We start from the raw sequence: 20,704 nt of genomic DNA, 5'->3' as shown, positions 1-20,704 counted from the left end.
GAAAGCCTTGCCTTCGTGCTTTTTTCCCCTTTGGCGTGGCTGAGCAGAGCTACTTGTTGCCAGTAACATAAGTTTTGGTGCACACTGTAGGCAAGACTGCATCCCGTGAGGCTTCGGTCTCTGCAGCTCTCCAGTCAATTATTATACAGTATGTTGTGGTCGAAAGCCATACATTATTAAACACACAGGGACACCTCCCAGGCATGTGCTTGCATGCGTGTGTGTGTGTACGTGTGTTTTTCCATGGAACTTCAGATTTTCATCCTCAGTGATTACGCAAATAGACACAACTTAAGAGCAATCAACATTACTGATATCCATTTGTGTCAATATTGGCTGATGAACTTGTTTGCATGTAAGCACACTCACAGACGATATTGCTGTGTAAACAAAAAATGTATATGCATGCAGACTGGAGGTTTCTTTGGGCTGCAGGGCGTTTTCAGTTAAACTGTGGTTCTGGTAATCAAAGCAGCTTGGATATTGTGTTATTTTTGAGGGGCCCATCCAATGCATGCTTTTGAAATGAAATCGTATGGCAGCCAAGTCTATGGACTTTGTTTGTTTGTTTGTTTGTTTGTTTAGGGCACTAAATGCCAACGTGAGACGTCGTGTGGCCAATATAAATACATCTTGTGACTTTTTCAACAATCTTTATACAACAACACACTGCATTAATGTCTCGTAATGTGGCAGCCACGATGTGCACTCCTCACTTCACACGAGTGTGATTTTTATATCATCTTATGATATTAACCCATTTTGGCGTTAGCATTATGTTATGCTTTAGCTATTGAAAAATAGCAGATCTACAAGCTCATAGCGCGGCACCGAGTGGCGCGCTATGAGCTTGTAGGTCTGCTATTTTTGAAAAATCAAAGAACGACTGACATAGAAACATAGCTTTTTCAGAAAACTGTCAGGATGTAGAAGACATTTGTAGAATCGTCCTCAGGTCTAAATGGGTTAATAATAGGGGATCCAGTGGCACACTGTGTATACACATTGGGGCGAACTAAACTGCGAGAATTATTATTTTTAAATAAAAAACTATATTTGCCCCCCAAAAAGCATTCTTTTCCTATTAACCGCAGTCCATTATCAGTCATCACTGCAGCGTTTAAGCTGCTAAGGCCAATGAATACGGTCTTTGTTTGTTGATCTGGAGCTCAGGTCAGCTTAAGCATGTAGACCGTGCTATGGATCGTGTACAATTAACGATCCGACAGGATTACACGAGTTGTTACATCACACCAGAAGCGATTAACACATGAGATCCAATTATCTAAATCATCTCATTCAAATAATTGCATAACTAATTCAAATGCCACCGCCAATGCCATTCATCGTGGGATGTGCTCAGCGATGGGGGTGTCTAGTCCATTGTCATAACAGAGAGTCCCTTAACCCATTTTAGGCGGGGAACCCCTTTCGGTGTTAGCATTATGCTATGCTTTAGCTATTGAAAAATAGCAGATCTACAAGCTCATAGCACGCCACCGAGTGGCGCGCTACAAGCTTGTAGGTCTGCTATTTTTGAAGAATCGTGAAAATGTGGCACAAATCTTTGAATATATATTCTTCCACGGCAAACGTTTTTTTTTAACTCAAATCTTTGCTTCCGGGGTCGTCCCTGGAACAACATATTTTCAGATGGGGGGTCGGCGGTCAATTACATATAATTTTTGGGGGTCCTTGACATGAAATATTGAGAACCACTGATATAGAAAACATGAGGTTTTTCGGAAAGAAATACATTTAAAAAGAGACATATTTGATGTCAGGCCAAAATGGGTTAAGAAAGATAAACAAGACCACTTGACATCGTGAGACGGAGAGACACTACTATAGCTGTGTAGCCCGTAGACTCACGTATTCCTGGGCGAAGTCGATGAGGTTCTGCAGGTCGATGTCGTCGCGGTAGGCCTTGACGTTGTTGTTGATGAAGAAGTTGAGCTGGTCTTTGATCCAGTCTTTGAAAACGAACGCCAGGATGCCAGCGGTCAACTCCAGGAAGAAGATCAACCCCAGGAACACGGAGAACTGCACACATCCATGCATGTATGCACACACACACACGTACGCACGCACACACGCACACACACACACACACACACACAGGCACAAAGGAGAACATTCAGCCACTATTATTTTAGGATAGGATGGGATAACACTTTATTTTCCCCCCGGGGGGGACATTCTGCAGCACAGAGTAAAAAGAGTAAAAGTAAGAACTAAGAAGTGCACAATGAACAATAAATGCAGCAAAAAAATATACAGTACTAAAACCACACGACTACTCACGCTCACGTGTACGCAGACATAATAGCAATACATTATTCTCACCCACAAACACATGCACACATATACCGTGTACACACACACACACACACACACACACACACCAGTGTGCTTGTTCGTTTGCAAACAGTATCATGAATACGGGGGTGGGTATTGTTTTCTATATACTGTATATTTGGGGGGGGGGGGGATAATGAGGATAAAACAAATTTGTTCTTATTTCCTTATGAAACTACAAACAACAAAACAGGGAAATTACTTTGATATATTACCCCTCTGCATACAGTAGAGCAGGTGTGGGCAACTTTGACAATGGAGAGAGCCAATATATTTCCACAGTCACTCCAGAGGGCCACAGTGCATAGTACTGTCGTAGCAAAAATAGCCGATCTACAAGCTCAAAACGCGCTGTGACACGTTTTGAGCTTGTAGATCAGCTATTTTTGCTATATTTGAATTGAAATACTGAATTATTTCTTTGCTTTTTTTAAATTAGAATCCTGAAAAGTAACCTTTTCATTGATTTTCAAATGGATTTAGTTTTAGTTATGATAACTATGAACTAAATACAAATTGTACCCAAAAAGACAATACTACTAATACTAGTCGTTAAGTACTAGTCATTTAATACTAGTCATTAAGTATAATTAAAGCAGGTTCATGTTTGCATGAAATTGGAATAGGAAAGGCAACAGCTGAAATCAATACTATGTGTATCAGTATTCTGATATTAACCTGCGGGCCGCATTAAGTGAAGGTGGGGGCCGCATGTGGCCCCCGGGCCACCAGTTGCCCACCCCTGCAGTAGAGAGGGTCTGGTTCCAGAAGGGAACAGAACCCGGGCTGGCTGAATGAGAGCGTGGCTGTGAGAGAGAGCGCCAGTCCCAGAGGTGCCTTCGCGCCTCGTCCGTTTACAGTAAATGCGGGAGAGGAAAAAAGAGAGGAGGGGCTAATGATAAATGCACCGGGTCATAAAGAACTTCCCCCCCCCCCCCGAGCCCAAAAAGCCCACATCAGCTTCCCACCACATCTACTCTGTTTGCCGGGGGCCTAATGGACCTGGACAGCAGCTAATAGGTGCTGGCGGACAACCCAGGCCAGTTTGTGTCTCTCGTCAGTCACGTGACGTTACCACTAGCACAACAGAGACGACCTGATGCGTCACGGCTCCGGGGAGTGATATTTTCTTTATTTATCCATGGCTTGCCAACAACAGACCATGGGTACAGATGGGGGAAGATATGATTTGATGGAAAGGGGAAACGCTGCGGGATCGGCTGTTCTGATGACACCAGATGTGGTTTCTGTTAAACATTAAGAGCCAATGTCACGGTGACACCTGCTACACCGACAACGTTAGCCGTGGTTGGAATTCTCCATGTCGAGGTGGGAGAGGTGGCGTGAACGAGGTGGCGAATGGGTTTTTCAGGCATGTCATAATGCAAACGTGTTGGAAAATTAGGCAAAAAACCTTTCAAAAGCTTCCAAAGATTGTCTATTTTTTGACAAATGTCACCGTCGTATGATGAAGTATAAAATCATATCATATCATCATCATCATACTATAATTAAGCCAATGTCTGTCTGAATGAACGAACGTGTGTCACTGTAACTGCCGTAGCTCCTCACTGCCTGCACCAAATCGCTCCCACTTTTCACACAGGCATTGACCATAATAATACGGAGGTCTTTTCCAATTTAACAAATCATAAATTAATAATGAATTTATTAGTGAATAAAAAAAATGCGAAAACGCACCCAGGGCGCAGTACCCCCCCCGGCCACAACGAGGGGGGGAGGGACAATATCTCACAACGGGTAAAGGCTAGTAGTTATAACAGAAGTATAGTAAAAAATAAAAAAAACTGTGTGTTGACTTACAAACTTCAGCAGGAAGGTGTTTTCTCGCAGGGCTCCTATGCAGCCGCAGAAGCCCAGGATGAACATGACCCCTCCCACCACGATGAAGAGCCACACGGGGTCGAAGCCCCCGAGGTCTGTGATGGACGAGATGTTGGCCAGCACCCCCTGCAGGCAGGGAAGAGAACCAAGTTTGTTAGATTGGGATTTAACCAGGGGGGCAGTCAGACAGATATTTCGTGAAGCCACTATGGAAATCGGGACTTCCTGAAAGTTCATATAATGGCCTGTTGTGGCGCTGTCATTGGGCCCAAAAAACCCATATCTCCATAGAGTATTTGGGCCCAACTTCACTTAGACTGTATTACCTTAATAAACATGGTCATGACTCATGAATACTTTCTGCTTCCAGTCACTAGTTTAAAGTCTTATTTCTCAGAAAAGTATAGTCCCATTTATTTAAAAAATGACCATAAAGTCTCGTATGTTCTGAGGAGCGTGGCTACCGTTACAGTCTATGCTCGGGAGCCATCCCCCGTTCAGTCAAAATAAAAACCAACTAAGAAGAAGGGGGGGGAAGTCCCGCCTCGTTGTCTGGGCCAGCCAATGGCCAGCTGGGCCCAAACGGATCTACAAAGATGGCGACTTACAGTTCAAGGACTGACGAGCTTCATTTTACGTCCATATAAGACCCGGAGAACGCTTTGTCCATATTTCTTTTACAGTCTATGGATTTAACCCATTTTGGACTGAGGTCGATTTAAAAAAAAAAGGCTTCTAAATCCTAACATTTTTCTGAAAAACCCATGTTTCTATGTCAGTGGTGCTCAACCTTTTTCATGTGAAGGAGCCCCAGAATGATCTCTATTGAGCCACGGACCCCCCATCTCAAAATATGTAGTTCCAGGGACCCCCCCAGAAGCCAATATTTTAGTTAAAAATGTTCGCTCTGAAAAATATATATTCAAAGATTTGCATCACATTTTCACGATTTTTCAAAAATAGCAGACCTACAAGCTCGTGGTGCGCCACTCGGTGGCACGCTATGAGCTTGTAGATCTGCTATTTTTCAATAGCTAAAGCATAACATAATGCTAACACCAAAAGGGGTTCCCGCCCAGAATGGGTCAAGAAGACAACCGCCCCTCCAAAAAACTTTTTTTTAAACCTTTTAGACTTTAGTATCGTTATTTATTATCGTTTTTATTGTGTGTATTGTGGAGCATCACCCCGACCGAAGTTTTTCACACAATGCGTGAACCTGTGTGAGAATAAACATCTTGAATCTTGGAAAAAAAACACTAATTCACTTCCTTAGTTCCTTCCTCTCGTCAAGTGTCTTCTGCAAGAGACAAGGGAGCTTCTTCTGATGTTTAGAGAAATTAAAATAATCATGTATACTTGTGTGCCAGCAGGCCAGAAAGCCTTAGATTGACCTGTTAACCCATTCTGACCTCAGATCAGATTCTAAAAATGTCTTCTACATCCTGACAGTTTTCTGAAAAAGCTATGTTTCTGTGTCAGTCGCTCTTCGATTTTTCAAAAATAGCAGACCTACTCGTAGTGCGCCGGTATGAGCTTGTAGATCTGCTATTTTTCAATAGCTAAAGCATAACATAATGCTAACACCAAAAGGGGTTCCCGCTCAAAATGTGTTAACAACCACAGTAGTGTGGATCTAAATAGCTCCAGGCATAAATATATGCTGGGCTTTCCTGCTGAATTAATATGAATTATTAAAATCATAATTTACTCGTTTAACTATAAAACCCAAAATAGAAAATTCAAGTAGACCCTTTATGGGAGTGCCCCATAAAGTATGAGCTTGTAGATCTGCTATTTTTCAATAGCTAAAGCATAGCATAATGCTAACACCAAAAGGGGTTCCCGCCCAGAATGGATTAAAACCCCAGGGGGTGTATCTGTATACAGGTGTTCACGGAAAACGTCCTATAACTTGTCCTACGCTTTTGTTCTGTTTGTTCATCTCTTTTTCACACAAAGAATAAAGAACAAAGCCTGCAGCCTGATGATTCTTCAGCATTCTGTCTTGATTTATTTGCGTTGTTTTCCTTTTCTTTTCTTTTTTTTGTTTTTTTTTGGCTCTCTGGCAGATCTAACGCATGCCTAAAACGTGAGATATTTTCCACGGAAGGCAGTGTTTAAAACCTTCCACAAACAGACATCCATCCTTCCTCTCTGACAGCCCAGCCCCCCACAGCCCTCAGTGTGTGTGTGTGTGTGTGTGTGTGTGTGTGTGTGTGTGTGTGTGTGTGTGTGTGTGTGTTTGTGTGTGTTCGTTCTAGAGGACTTCCTGTCAGTCTCTGTTCCTGCATCCTCCCTGCTTCTCAGATAGTGGCTCAGGACCTCATTCTTATGGGTTGCAGCAAGTAAATGTCCCTTTATTTATTTTTTCCAGACATTTTGATTTTAATTGTCATTTCAAAAGTGTTTTCACTGGTAAAATGTTGGGTCGCGTGCTGAAAGTTTTGGGAACCACTGGCTGGTAGGAGTGTAGTTAATTTAACCATTTAAACGTTAACAGACATTTTGCATTTGACTGATTAATACAATCACTTGTCATTTGTGTTTTTATTACACGTCTCTATGGTCATGTGATCAAGACGGAACCGTCAGATCTTTCCTATTCCATCTTTTGCAGTAAATAACATTATGGATAAATAAAGGATAAATAAATAAAATAGCAACATTGTGTGCGTCTGTAGTGAAAGTTCTTAAAAAGGTCGGAATGACAACGCCAAAGTATGGTTTACAATTTTTTTATTTTTTTTTTAAGATATTTTTTTGCGGCTTACGCCTTTATTGATTTTTTAAGGGATAGAAAGTAGGCTGACAGGAAACGGGAGAGAGATGGGGGGATGACATGCGGTAAAGGCCGTGTCGGGTCCGGGAGTCGAACCCGCGGCACACTGCGACTGGATCACCAGTCCGGTGCCCAGACCGTTACGCTACGGCCTGGGCCTGGTTTACAAAGTTTACTGACTTATTGCCGTTGAAAAATACAAACAGGACAGGTGGATGAATACAAAAATGTGGCGTTGGTTCAATAATTTACCTGAACTGTAAATAGTGCAATTCTCTTTTAACTGTTTTAATACAATGTATTAACTTCTTCGTAGCTCAACATGAAAATAAAATAAATCACAACAGTGTCAGACTGAGTCCATTCGTTAAATAATGGACATTATGGGACAGAGTTCAACTGAATCCATATTGCCAGGTCCCAGTGGGGTATCAATAGATACAACCCTAATAATTAAACGCCATATTCCACCAGAACAACCAACTAAACGTCTGTTTGGTTTGAGAGGGCTCCCGGAACCATATTGTAGTTTTGGACCAGCCTGACTGTGCTAGGGTAGGACTTCCTGACGCGAATATCTATTCTACGTCCAAGCATAGACCAGGTTAGGTAACGCCTGCCTCTGATTGGCCTACCGATACTGCCCAGTCTGCCCGTCTTGCCTGTCCTCCAAGGGCACTCCGTGGTGGGAAATAATACAAGTACAATACAAGTACAAGAGAATGACAAAATGCGACAGTAACTTGTGACTTTAATTTTTGTAGAAGAGGTCAAACTAATATTGTTTGTGCCGTTTGCTTTCATTGAATAATTGATTGAACACGTATGCACTATGCACTATGATTTGATTTGGCTGTGTTCTAAATTAAAGTGTTAAGGTTGATTATTGTGTATTAATCTAATTATAGTAAACTAATACTATTATACTAAAAAAGATAAAGATCAAGGTATTAATCTAATTATAGTAAACTAATACTGTCTGTTGTACTAAAAAAGATAAAGATCAAGGGAAAAGAGACCATTTTACAGTACAATAATGTTTCAAGTTTACACATAAACAGGCCAACGGCATAAACAATAGTAGTTTGCCTCTTCTACAAAAATAAAAGTTACTGTCGCGCGTGCCAAGCTGTCATTCTCTTGTATTATATATCGTACTTGTATTATTTATTTATTTCCCACCACGGACTAACTCGCGGAAGACTATCCAGCATGCATCTTCCACCTCAGAGGAAACTCTGGTAAGGCCGGCAGTGTCGGTAGGCCAATCAGAGGCAGGCGGGGCGTTACCATGTTTAAAGTTTAAAGTCTCATTTCTCATGTCATAATATTCTTTTTGGAAAATTATGGTCCCATTTATTAAAAATAAAGTCGTGTATGATCTGAGGGGCGTGGGTACCGTTACAGTCTATGAACGGGAGCCACCCCCCGTTCGAGTAAAAAACAAAAACAACGAAGAAGAAGGGGGGGGAAGTCCCACCTCGTTGTCTGGGCCAGCCAATGGCCAGTTGGGCCCAAATGGATCTAGAAAGATGGCGATTTACAATTAAAGGACTGACTGGCTTCATCTTACGTCCATATCAGACCCGGCGAACGCTTTGTCCATATTTTTTTTACAGTCTATGGCTCGGACGTAGAAAAGATATACGCCTTCCTGACTGTGCATTTTAATATTTCAAGTCATATGACAGTGATAATGCAGAGACAACGGTTTGCTTTGAATTGAAAAGCACAAACCCTGCAACAATTACGGTCTGTCTGAGTGGAGCAGGCCGGAGACTCATCGTCTCAGTGACTCAGAGACCCAACCTCACCCCTTTTCAGTCTTTTAGCGCCTGCGATTCATTATTATTCACTCGGTGTGACTGAAGATGCTCCCGGGCAGGGCCAATTTGAACAAGAGCTCATGACCAGACGTTACTAATCAGTGCATGTTTCCATGATGGTGGGGCATTTGTTAAATCAATCGGTACAATTTCCAGCTAATTAATGAGCAAATTGACTGCTGTACCCCGGCTGGAAGAAGATCCGAGCAGCGCCACACATTCCTTCACACACGAGAGGGCAAAGTCAGCATTTGACCTTTGTATGTAGTGCAGAGTGAAAACTAATACAATTGCCCACAGAGGATCCACTGCTACAATGATTCCCTAACAAATGTGTAGCCTGCTAATCCAATTTGCCTGCAGATGCTGTCATACTGCCAAAGACAATGCATGCGTCGGATACAAATTGTACGTACTAGACCTGTGCCCGTCGGCCTACTTGGGAACGATGCAAGTTGGGAACATAGTATGACCGTTGTCATAGGACCCGTTTTAAATGTCCCTTTTGTGCCCATATAATGGAGATCTCTGTATCTGTCTGTCTGTGTCTGAAGAGTGCAAACTGAAAAGTGGACTGGTTAAGTAATCAAATGGCAGGTGTGGGGTTGCCATGGCAATCAATTGGCAGAGGCTTCTATTCTACAGGTAAAGTGCCTTGCATAGTCGAACGTAATCGACGCAAGAATACATACGCAGCGGAGGGTGAGAGAAATTTGTCCCCTTGCGTCACGTCAGTTACGTGATCTGTCTCGTTACGTCGGGTTGAGATCTGATCCCGAGCCTACGCAACCATATTGCTTGCGTTGCGTACCTTGCGTCGAGGACACCCTGCCCACCTGGAGGCAGCAGAGAGCAAGAACGCTTTTCCTCCTCTGCTCGACCCCTCTTGAAAGAGGACGACGCTTCCGCCGGGACAATTTAGTTGTAAACGTAAACACGGTCGGCATGGATTTGGATATATCACATTGGAAGTTAAACAGGACAACGTGACATCAGCGTTCGAAGCACTGCTTTGCAAACTCGTCGGTGATTGTCAGGCCTGGACTGACGTTATGTCCAGTGGGCAATGGGCCGCCTAAAGAATGGGCCATTGCTTTAATATGCTTTAATATGTTTTTGGGCCAAATGTTAGCCCTTTGACTCAGTCCAGCCCTGCTTTTCAGACGAGAACTCCGCGGAAACTTCCATTTGGTGACAATTTGACACATGCACATGTGACCACACAAATACATGAAAATACAGAGGCAGAGGCAGACGCAGACGCATCTTTGGCCAACCAACTACACTTTTGTGCGACTGCATTCACAGTCTACTTTGACCTGAATTTTCACCATGAGGATTCCTTTTAATCACAGTAAAAACATGCTGGCGTGAAATTTGACCGGACCTTCCTCTGACCTTCCGACGTGTGACTGACTGTCCTCTGCCCGAGAGCAGCAAGTAGTTAAATGGGGAGGGACCTTTGCTGGTAGAACAGATCTACAAGCCAACAACGCATCGTCAAGCGACCCGTTGTTAGCCTGTAGATCTGTTTTTTTTTTTGCATGCGCAGTTGCGTGGGAGATACCAAGTCCAGTCGCCATACAGGGTAAACAATAACATATCCTTTAATAACCTTTTCTGCACCATACCAACTTAACCCATTTAGGCCTGACGTCAACATAAAAAAATGGCTTCTAAAATCATGATAATTTTCTGAAAAACCTCAGGGTTCTATATCGGTGGTGCTCAATATTTCATCTCAAGGACCCCAAAAATTATATGTATTTGACCACCGACCCACCCCCCCCCCCCCCCATCTCAAAATATGTTGTTTCAAGGACCCCCCCAGAAGCAAAGATTTGAGTTAAAAACGTTCGCTCTGAAAGAATATATATTCAAAGATTTGTTCCACATTTTCACGATTAAAAGAAAATAGAAAATAGCTTGTAGATCTGCTATTTTTCAATAGCTAAATTGTAACATAATGTTAAAAAATGGCCCAAAATGGGTTAAGACAATCATCTGAAGGCCCTTATCACTTAACAGATTCAATACATAGGAAGTCTGAGAACGTCATAAGGATCCCGAAATATTAGTACTTTTGACGTGCGAGGACGTCCTAGCGACATCCCAGCGACGCGGGGAGAGATAAGAATATTCAGAATTTTTCCTATTTTTTTTTTTTGGCATTTCGCTTTTCGCTTGCCGTATGCTAACGCTCAGTGCAACTATTAGCTTGTCATTGACTCCCATGTTAGCGCGGCGGAAAGAATGACTCGTATCTCCTAATCCAGGGCGCTCTCCGCGGTGATGAATGGATCGATATGCTGGCGCTTAATTTCTGCTCCTCATCCGTCTCTCCCGCAAAATATGAACGATTTTTGGAGCGTAAAACAATATATTAAGATGATCGGGGATGTGAGGTCCCTTTGTAAAGTCAACTTTTTTTAGGCAAGTGTTTCCTGTTTCATGGCTTTCAAAGTAAAAGCGATCAGACAACTCTGGCACTCTATAGCCTTTATTTTGAAGGCACTTCCTGTACTAAATGTGATAATAATGGGTTAAGTGCTATAAAGTGTTAAGTGGAATGGTGCTACAGTTGTGCACATGGTGAACCGTGAAGCACTAAAAAGTCGTTGGTTGTGGGCTGGTGGCCGATCTACAAGCTCACAACGCTTTCGTCAGCTTGTAGATGGGCTATGTACGGTGCGCAACAACACAAATACTGTACAATCATATCACCCTGAACCAATTCTCCTTGCTCTCCAACTAAATGCCCTCCAGAAAAGAAACCTAATGTCTCGCTTAGGTAACATGGGTAACAATAATGTGAGGAATGTGAGCCAGGCAATCGAAACAACAGTCTTGTGTTTGTGTGTGTGTGTGTGTGCGTGCGTGTCTGTGTGTATGCGTGTGTGTGTGCGTGTGTGTGTGTGTCATGTGTATGCGTGTGTGTGTGTGTGTGTGTGTGTGTGTGTGTGTGTATGCGTGTGTGTGTGTGTGTGTGTGTGTGTGTGTGTGTGTGTGTGTGCACACTTCAAGTGTATACTTACTTTTTCCGCCCATGCCCACAAGCCTATGGCAAGGAATGCTGCTCCAAGTAACTGCAAAAAAGAACACACAGGAGAGGCAACGTTAGCTAGATATTTGCTACCCGAGTGCTGAGACGTTCTGAAAGAAAAGTTCCATCAGCAACCCTACGCAATGTTGTCTCTTAACCCATTCTGAACGGGAACCCATTTTGGTGTTAGCATCGTGTTGTGCTTTAGCTATTGAAAAATAGCAGATCTACGAGCTTGTAGGTCTGCTATTTTTGAAAAATCGAAGAACGACTGACATTTTTAGAATCTGATCTCAGGTCAGAATGGGTTAAGCCAAGTGATCATCAATGTGCTGTGGCCTGAGTGAGTCCTCAAATTGGACACTAGGATAACGTTTCACTCTGTTGTTTGTTTACAGGCAGTGATATCCATAGTGCTAATCTTTGCCTGCTGATGTTCTAAGCCCTAAGGCTTGAGGCTTAATTGATGTATTGGTCAGTCTGACTCGGTCTGGCCTTATTCCTTACAAGACTTTGTTAGTTGATTAATCATTATTTTTTCCATTCACATCTCTTGTAACTCTGGACAACATGCCTAATTAGCCTAAGTCCTAACTAAGTCCCTCCCCAACCCGTCCTTGTCCAATAGGCACGTCAGCAGCGAGGAAGACAGGTCAAGCTGTCCTTCTCCCCCATAGAGATGCATGTTAAATGACGGGATTTCTCCATATAAATAATGGATCATTTCAGAGCATCAAAATGTCCTCTAAATCTAGTCAACGAGGCCTGCAGTAGGCTATGCACTGCACAAATTTGCATGACATAATTTAAATAAACTAGGAATACGAGTCAATGACTTTTAACGACAGGAGTTTTCATGTTGCACGGTAAGACCATGGTCAGTATTATTGCCATCACCTGGGCTGGTAGTGTACCAGTCCTGGAACGCGTGTGTCGACTTTGAAGTCGGTGGGGCGAACGGTTCTCGAGTTATGTGGATTACAGACGTACAGAGACTTGGTGCATTTATAGATAGAAGATATTTAAATCCTTAAAAATCCACTCTTTATTTCTGTATTTTTTGTACTGTCTCTGTCGATATGAGGTGTCAGCTCATGTGGGATGGATCAATGGGTCAGGCTTACACAAGGGAAGAGATAATTTGCAATAGCGTATCAAATTATTTTCTTTTTAGTTTTTTTTACTGGCCTATAGTTACACCATGGGGAATTATATTGAATTTTTTTGTTTTTGAAAAGAAAACAAAATCAATAAAATGAAAAAAGAAAAAAAAAAAAAACTTAATTGCCATCAGATTAAAACAGTTAAAGTATATATATATATATTAGCGGAACCAAATTAGCCCTTCACTAAGTCCCTCCCCAACCCATCCTTGGGTTAATTGTTCAAATTTGTCAAAATCATTGTTGGAAGCCCTCGCCTTGCCTGATAAATCAGGGAAGGCAAGTAAAAGAATGGCCTCCCATCTGCATACACACATCAAGAGATATTTGTTGTACATCGAATATAAAGAAATCACACCCGTGTGAACTGAGTGGAGAAAGGACCCAATAAAGGCTCCCAAAGAAAATTTAAGAAAATAGCCCATGTGTCGCTAAACGTTCGAAATGTGTGCTTGCTTATACCAAATGTTTAGAACAGGGATGGCTAGGGTTCATAGAACAATGCTCTATGCCAACTCTGATAGAATTCTGAAGACATCCTGAATTAATTCAGCATGGTGGTGGTGGTTGACAGTGAAGGGGAGAACTGTCAAGACAGGGATCAGCCTGGTGGAGTGGCTCAGACTGAGAGACAGACAGATGCCATCTGATTAGCCTCGACTCTAGTCTAAATCATCCATCCACACAGAGATAACAGTAAAACATGTTTGTGTCCGAGTGCATTTGGTTCAGATTCAATTCTCAGATGCTTAATTGTATTCCATTTACAGCAGGATTTATTTCCAATTAAGGATCCGTCTTGAATCTTGACAGATTGGATACAAACACCTTTCTTTTTTTTGCACAAGTTGTTCAATCTGTCCCCAGAAGTTAACCCTGTCCAGTCTGTGGACTGTGTGTGCACAGCGCAAGTGCACCTATGTGTGCGCACGTGTGCGTGCGGAGATCAATCTTTTATCGCTCTCTCTCTCTCGATCTGTGCTTCATTGCTTCTGTTTAGATGTTATCACGTCAACCGTGCCGTTTCCCATCCCAGCTATTCAAATTTCAAATTAAGCTATGAGCTCTCTTTTACCCTCTACCACACTCAATCACTCTCTCTCTCTCTCTCTCTCTGTGCATGCGTGCGTGCGTGCGTGCGTCCACTCTGAGGCGTTTCAAGGCTTCTTTTTCTCCCCACATGGGGATTATAACACTTGAGGAGGATGACCTTCTCAGCCAGCTGATCCTATTAACCTCGACTAACCAACAGTCAAACCAAGTGCCACGCTGCCAGTGGAGATACACACATCCATGCATCCACGCACACACGCACACACACACGCACGCACGCACGCACAAATGCACACCCACAAAAGGCTATAGACTTACTCAAGCATGACTGGCCTCTCCATGACTCCACACACACACACAGACTGCTGAATTTCAAATGTGCGAGGCTGTGCTAACAACAGTCCTTGCATTTGTGATATACGATACCAGCAGCTTTGCTACGACCAATATTGTGGAGCTCATCTTGGCCCGGAACAACACAGAATCCCTGTCATCATCCCGTCATCAGTTCAGTTCCCACCTCTTGATCCATCGAGAGACAGGCTACTAACTGATTACACGGGGGACACAACTGCTATTTCCCCTGGAGCAAAACGAATCTTGCTTCATGGCTTTCATAATAAGAGATTCAGGCCAGGGGAACCATGATGATCCAGGTTACTGTGGTAACCTGGATCATCCTTGGTTGGCACAGATATTTGTGCTGCTCTGGTGTAAATATTATAACAACATGTGGCACATCTGCACCACGTCTCTGTCTGTCTGTCTGTAGGTGTGTACATCTGTAATGCACGTAACTCGAGAACCGTTTGCCCCTCCGACTTCAAATCACCCCCTCCAACGGGCACTGATCACCCCTAGATCTCCATGGAGCTGGCCTGTGAGGACTCCAGATTGATATGTTTTTTATTGCTGGAACCCCAATGAATACTATGTCAGTGTTCATTTAACTCTGAGAGTACAAATGTAGTGTAGCGAAATACAATATCTATCACCTATATGTTTTTCTTTTTAATTGACCCTATAGTTTAGACATTTTAGACAGAGAGAGCAAATACAGTGCTGGTTAGCAACTAGCTCTGGTCCATAGCTCTAATGCGTTTCATTTAGAGCTATGTTACTCTCAACTTCCGCCGCTCACATGAATGCAGACCAGCCTCTCCTCTTTAGCGTAAATAAAATGAACGTTTTTGCTACTCACCAAAACAAAGGCGAGTTGTGTAATTAGAAAGCCTACTTTCCTTAGTGGACGCACTCTGAGCCCCCCACCACACGTATAAACTGTACTTTTTTCACCGGAGGAAAAATATTCTCTATGGGGCAGTTCTCTGGGCAATATCGGTAGAGGGCGCAGCGAAGTAACTAAAATAAAATAAAATCTGGTGGAAACAAAATCCCCTTTTGGCCAAAAAGTACAGTTTATACGTGTGGTGGGGGGCTCAGAGTGCGTCCACTAAGGAAAGTAGGTTTTCTAATGACACAACTCACCTTTGTTTTGGTCAGTAGCAAAAACGTTCTTTTTATTTACGCTAAAGAGGAGAGGCTGGTCTGCATTCATGCGAGCGGCGGAAGTTGAGAGTAACATAGCTCTAAATGAAACGCATTAGAGCTATGGACCAGAGCTAGTTAGCAACTATGCAATAACCGGCACTGTATAGGGAGCTTCTAATGCAGCCCTGCACCCATCCCAACAACTCAGCAACTCATTTACAACCTAACGAGCTCTTAATTACAGCATGCACAACTCCCCCACATCTCAGCTGCTGGGGGTGGCTGAAAAACGTGATTAATTAGGTGGATGTGGGGATTGGACTAAGTCTTTTCCAACCACAAGACAAGGTGTGTTGTCTCTTGGCGAGAACGTCTGGCTGTCGACAGCAAGCTGCAGCACTAGGAATTGTGGAAGATATTCAAATGGCTCTGGCTCTGTTTACTTACTCCATTAGTATACTCGCAATAACTAGGCCTCATCACACTTTTGATTACATTTAGACTCCAAACTCAAAGCTGAGAAAAGCTCTGCGGCAAACATAAATGGGGCTGTTTGATGGAGAATAAAGCACAGATCTCTCCCATTTTGCCAAATTTACTGATTCATCCCAACAGGTTTCACAACTCACAAGCCATAGAGGCGCGCATCTTTTGGTGATTATTAAGGGAAACAGCCAGCAAGCGGGAACTTGTTCCTAACAGACTCAAGAGACAATCCTGCAGGCCTGACTTGGCCTATAATAGGTGTTCAACAGTCACAGTCAGACAAGAGAAAGCATAAACATGAGTCAGACAGACACAGCAGGGCTGAATGACGATGACTCAACCTCTCCTCCCTCTCGTCTCGATTAACTGGTCGAATTACAATACAGAGTGCTCTTTATGGGGAACAAGTGGTTTGTGTGAGAGTGAGAGTTGTCTCTCTCTCTCTCTGTGTGTGTGTGTGTGTGTGTGTGTGTGTGTGTGTGTGTGTGAGAGAGAGAGAGAGCGAGCAAGAGAGTGATGATCCCTACTTCAATTTTGAGTGTATAGTGTTATTACAACTAAAGACTGGTCTGTGGTTACCGGAGGCAAACAAAAATCACACACGTGTGAACTGAGTGGTGCAATTCCCCCCCCCCCCCCCCCCCCCCCCTCTCTCTCTCTCTCTCTATCTCTCTCTCTCATTAGAGTCACTACCTCTCTCACTCTCTCTCATTAGAGTCACTACCCCTCTCACTGTTTCTGGCGCCCCCTACTGCTATTTTTAAGTCACATACTCATGCTCACACGGACACACAAACAAGTACGAGACAGACACACACACAGACACACACACAAACACGTACGAGGACATTGCAAGCTGGTTGTAGGAGTGGTTGCACCACTCAAAAAACAAACAGACACTTCATAGGTGAGGCGAGATCCTCCATCAGCGCTTCAGTGAATGCTGGAATGAGGAAGAAGGGAGGAGGTGAAGTCAAGGAGGAGAGTGCAATGTGTTGTGGATCACATCTGCTGACAAGCCTAGCGGGTCTAGCATCCGTAACCCACCCCCCCCCCCCTCCCCCACCCAACACCCCAACCCTTTGTTCTCGTCAATGCGTGTGTGAATACGATTTGTGTTTTAATGAGGGGGGGGGGGGGGGGGGGGGGGTGTTGTGTGTGCATGGTTTGCGTGTGGTGGGTGTCCGTATGAATGTGCGTGTGGTTTGGTGTGTACCTTGTGTAAGTGTGTCTGAGAGTGAGAGAGTGAGAGTGAGAGTGAGAGTGAGAGAGAGAGAGAGAGAGAGAGAGAGAGAGAGAAACAATGGCAACATGCAGTGCGTGTATACAATAGCGGTGGTGGGGGGAGTGAAAGGGGTGTTTGAATGGAGGAGGGCTGGGGTTGTATTCAAATCCGCGTGGACTTTTCCTTCAGAGTGTGTGGGAAGCTCTTCTGGAGGCACATACACACAGACATGCCATCCCTTCAGCCAGTGACTTTTTTTAAACGACTTGCAGTCAGGGACAGTCAGGAATCAGGGTGACGGTGAGGGAGGGCTGGTGGGATGTGAACAGCAGGGCCCTTTCAGAGTGGGGTACTGAGAAGCGGGGGCTGACATGTCGTGTCGCATAACCTCAGTGCTGAATGGCAGCTAAATAGAAATGAGAGCTGAGCTCACCGGTGACACTCTGCAAGGCTACGGAAGAGAAGACTAGGGTTGGGGACAGGGTGTCGAAAGGATTTAATTAAATATGAATACAGTGTATTCATATTCTAAATTCTGTACAGCTTTTAGTGAACTTGGTGACAATGCCATTTCAACTTCAGATTTGTGGAGAAAAGACTTGATAAGAGATTTGTCGACTCAAGAGCTTCTCCAATCCCAATAATTTGCCCACTCGGAACGTTTTCTAAATGGGATCAGCTATCAAACCCTAACCCTTACCCTACTAGGATTGGTTTAATAGTCGAAAGGATTTTTCAATCAGTATGCAAATCTGCTTATCAAATGCAAATCCTTTTGAATCCCTTGGCAAATCTGTGGGGTACACCGTAAGGGGACAGAGTAAGATATTCCATAGACAGCTTTTACTCCTTTTAGTGCAATTGGTGACGATACCCTTTCGGCCTTCCAGGACAACATAAATGTAATCGAATGGGATGAAAATAGAGATTAATTTGCTTCAAAAATGATTTAATCCAATTATCCAAATAATTTTCCTATGCAGAATCGCTTTCAGAGTGGAACTGGCTGAATTGTGACGTCGAACCACAGACTTACACACAACTGAAATGGTTTTTCAGAACTGAAATGGTTTTTCAGAAAGATGGGCAAGTATCACCAATAGAGTTTAAAAAGCAGTAAACATTTTATACAGAGTACCTGTGAAGTTCATTTATGATCTACTAATGGTTTTTCTGGCTAAAACCAGAGGGAGAAAGTCACTGAGCCAAACAGCAGCCGTCAAGTTTGACTATTCTTGAAGATAAGCTGGAAGCATGCAACTCTATTCTAAATAGTTGGATGCTAAAATAGTGTAACCTTTGGGACCTTTTGAGAAAATGTGAAACAGCTATTGTATTGTATTTATGGGCATGTCATTATAGCTGAAATGAAAATAGTGAAATCTATAAGCCCACAACATGTGCACATGCAATGCGTTGTGAACACTATTTTATGTCATCGTTGTGACAAAAGTATAGTTTGTGTGGTTAATTAAAAGGTAAAGTGTTTAATAGATATATTTGATATATCATTTATATATTTTATATCCTTCTTGATAGTTCGATTAATCAAAAAAGTTATCAACAGAATGCACATAGTTGGGGGCTTGGAGCCCTACTATTGAGATTTAATCATCACAGAGCATTGTATACAGAAGCCTGACAAATGACAATGGTTCCGAGGGACCATATACAGGTCATAAGAGCAAGGATCAAGAATGTGGTAAAGGTCAATTAAAGGCTGACCAACAAATCAACAAAAAGGTCAAAGCAATGCAGTTATGTCTGGCCTAAACAAAATAGCCAAGTTCACAAACACACATTTTACAAACACCTGAAGTACCAAGCAATAAAATAAATTAAAAAATCTAACTAAACTATCAAACAACAATGGCAATCACTGTGACTAGGGCATTAGTACACAGCACACGGTTTTAATTATTTCATGTATAAAACATGTCCCAAATTAATCGAGAGGGCAGCAATTAAACACACACACTTTACACTTACCCAAAATATGATGTTGAATCCGAACAAGAAGTATTTGACACAGCAGCTGACTTCTGCTCCTTTATACTGCTGATTGTGTTTTCTGCTCATTCTTCTCAGATCAAAGGCTAGCTGGCTAGCTAGCTAAGCTAACTACTTGGGCTAATAAATGCTACTTCAGTAGCTCAACTAAAGTTGTTGTAGTTTGTATGTTAACTGGCTCCATTAGCTACACAGCAACGACCTGCCAGTCGGTCAGCATTTAAGACAAAAGACGAGCAGCTCAAATTGACTCGACTTTCGCTACTATTGCTACTAGCATTAGCAGCAGCTATACCTAGTAACAACAACAAATCCAGAGCTACTTTCATCTGCAGTTCAGTTCATATCTAACTCGCTGTCTTTCAGCTGCCACAAACGTGTGCACAACGAGGTCGAGGCCGGTAAAGTCCTTGAAGTTTGGTATCAAATATCCTGAATTTAGTTTCGTTGTTGTTGGGCTCTTTTAAATGTTCATCCTGGTTGTTTTGTGCTCCAACAACAAATCCTCACAGAGTCAAACGAGGAGACCCACTGCACTGCACTGACTGTATGGCCCTTCATTCTGCCTCAACGACGACCTCTACTGGATATTCTTCTGCATTAGCGGTACCTGGGTTAGGGTTGGCATTCAAAGCAACCAAAGGTATGGCTCCCCCTTATCTTGCAAGTATGATTGAACCCCACAAACCCTCCCGCGCACTCAGATCAGCCAACGCAGGGAAGCTGGAAGTACCCTCACTAAAAACGCCGGGACAACGCTCCACACGTCCCAAACTCTTCTCCCTTCTGGCTCCAAAACTGTGGAATGCACTTCCCATTGCAGTCAGAACTGCAGCATCACTCCCAATCTTCCGCCGTAGTCTGAAAACCCACCTTTTCAGACTCCATCATGGCCCATAGCACTTACCCTACCCCCTTAGATAGCATTTCTGTAGACTTAGATAGTATTTGATACAGACTTATAGCATGTTATGTAGACAGCACTATAATTGCATTGTATATAGTCATAGCACGCCATAGTACATATGTATAGCATAGTAGTATAGATATATAGTTTATATGTATAGTGTCATAATAGATATTCCACTGTTACTTTCTTACCTTACGCATGTTTCATGATAAATGCTTTTTTGTGATGTATCCCCATGTTTTTTGTTCTTGCTTAATGTAAGTCGCTCTGGATTCTGCTAAATGCCTAAATTGTAAATTGTAAATTGTAAAATTGTACCTGGAACACAGCCTCCCTAGTAGGCATACTCAGGGGTGTAGTTGGGGATATGGGGGGACTCGGAATCCTTCCCACTTCTCTCACATCTATTTTTTATTATAATTTTTTTTGCAAAAATGTTTTTTGACATACATGTTGATCGTTCCCCATCCATCCTTCCTCTTCGATGTCTCCCTTCTGACTGATACCTGTCC

General features: G+C 42.9%; 1 protein-coding gene across 1 annotated transcript in view; it reads right to left on the bottom strand.

Annotated features, from left to right (window-relative positions):
• The window catches only part of tspan17 (tetraspanin 17), a 28,664-nt gene extending 8,887 nt beyond the window's left edge, over positions 1 to 19,777 (bottom strand). The window contains exons 1-4 of the mRNA XM_083785951.1: positions 19,262 to 19,777; positions 11,847 to 11,897; positions 4,183 to 4,329; positions 1,873 to 2,043 (exon numbers count right to left, since the gene is read on the bottom strand). Of these exons, the coding sequence (XP_083642077.1) occupies positions 1,873 to 2,043; positions 4,183 to 4,329; positions 11,847 to 11,897; positions 19,262 to 19,351 (459 nt within the window). The 5' untranslated portion in view covers positions 19,352 to 19,777. The remainder of the gene's footprint in view (positions 1 to 1,872; positions 2,044 to 4,182; positions 4,330 to 11,846; positions 11,898 to 19,261) is intronic.
• Positions 19,778 to 20,704: the final 927 nt, after the last annotated feature.

This window comes from Protomyctophum parallelum, assembly GCF_964188405.1.
Source record: "Protomyctophum parallelum genome assembly, chromosome: 16".
NCBI lineage: Eukaryota > Metazoa > Chordata > Actinopteri > Myctophiformes > Myctophidae > Protomyctophum > Protomyctophum parallelum.
The sequence above is the reverse complement of the archived record's forward strand: the minus strand, read 5'-3'. Positions and strand labels throughout refer to the sequence as shown.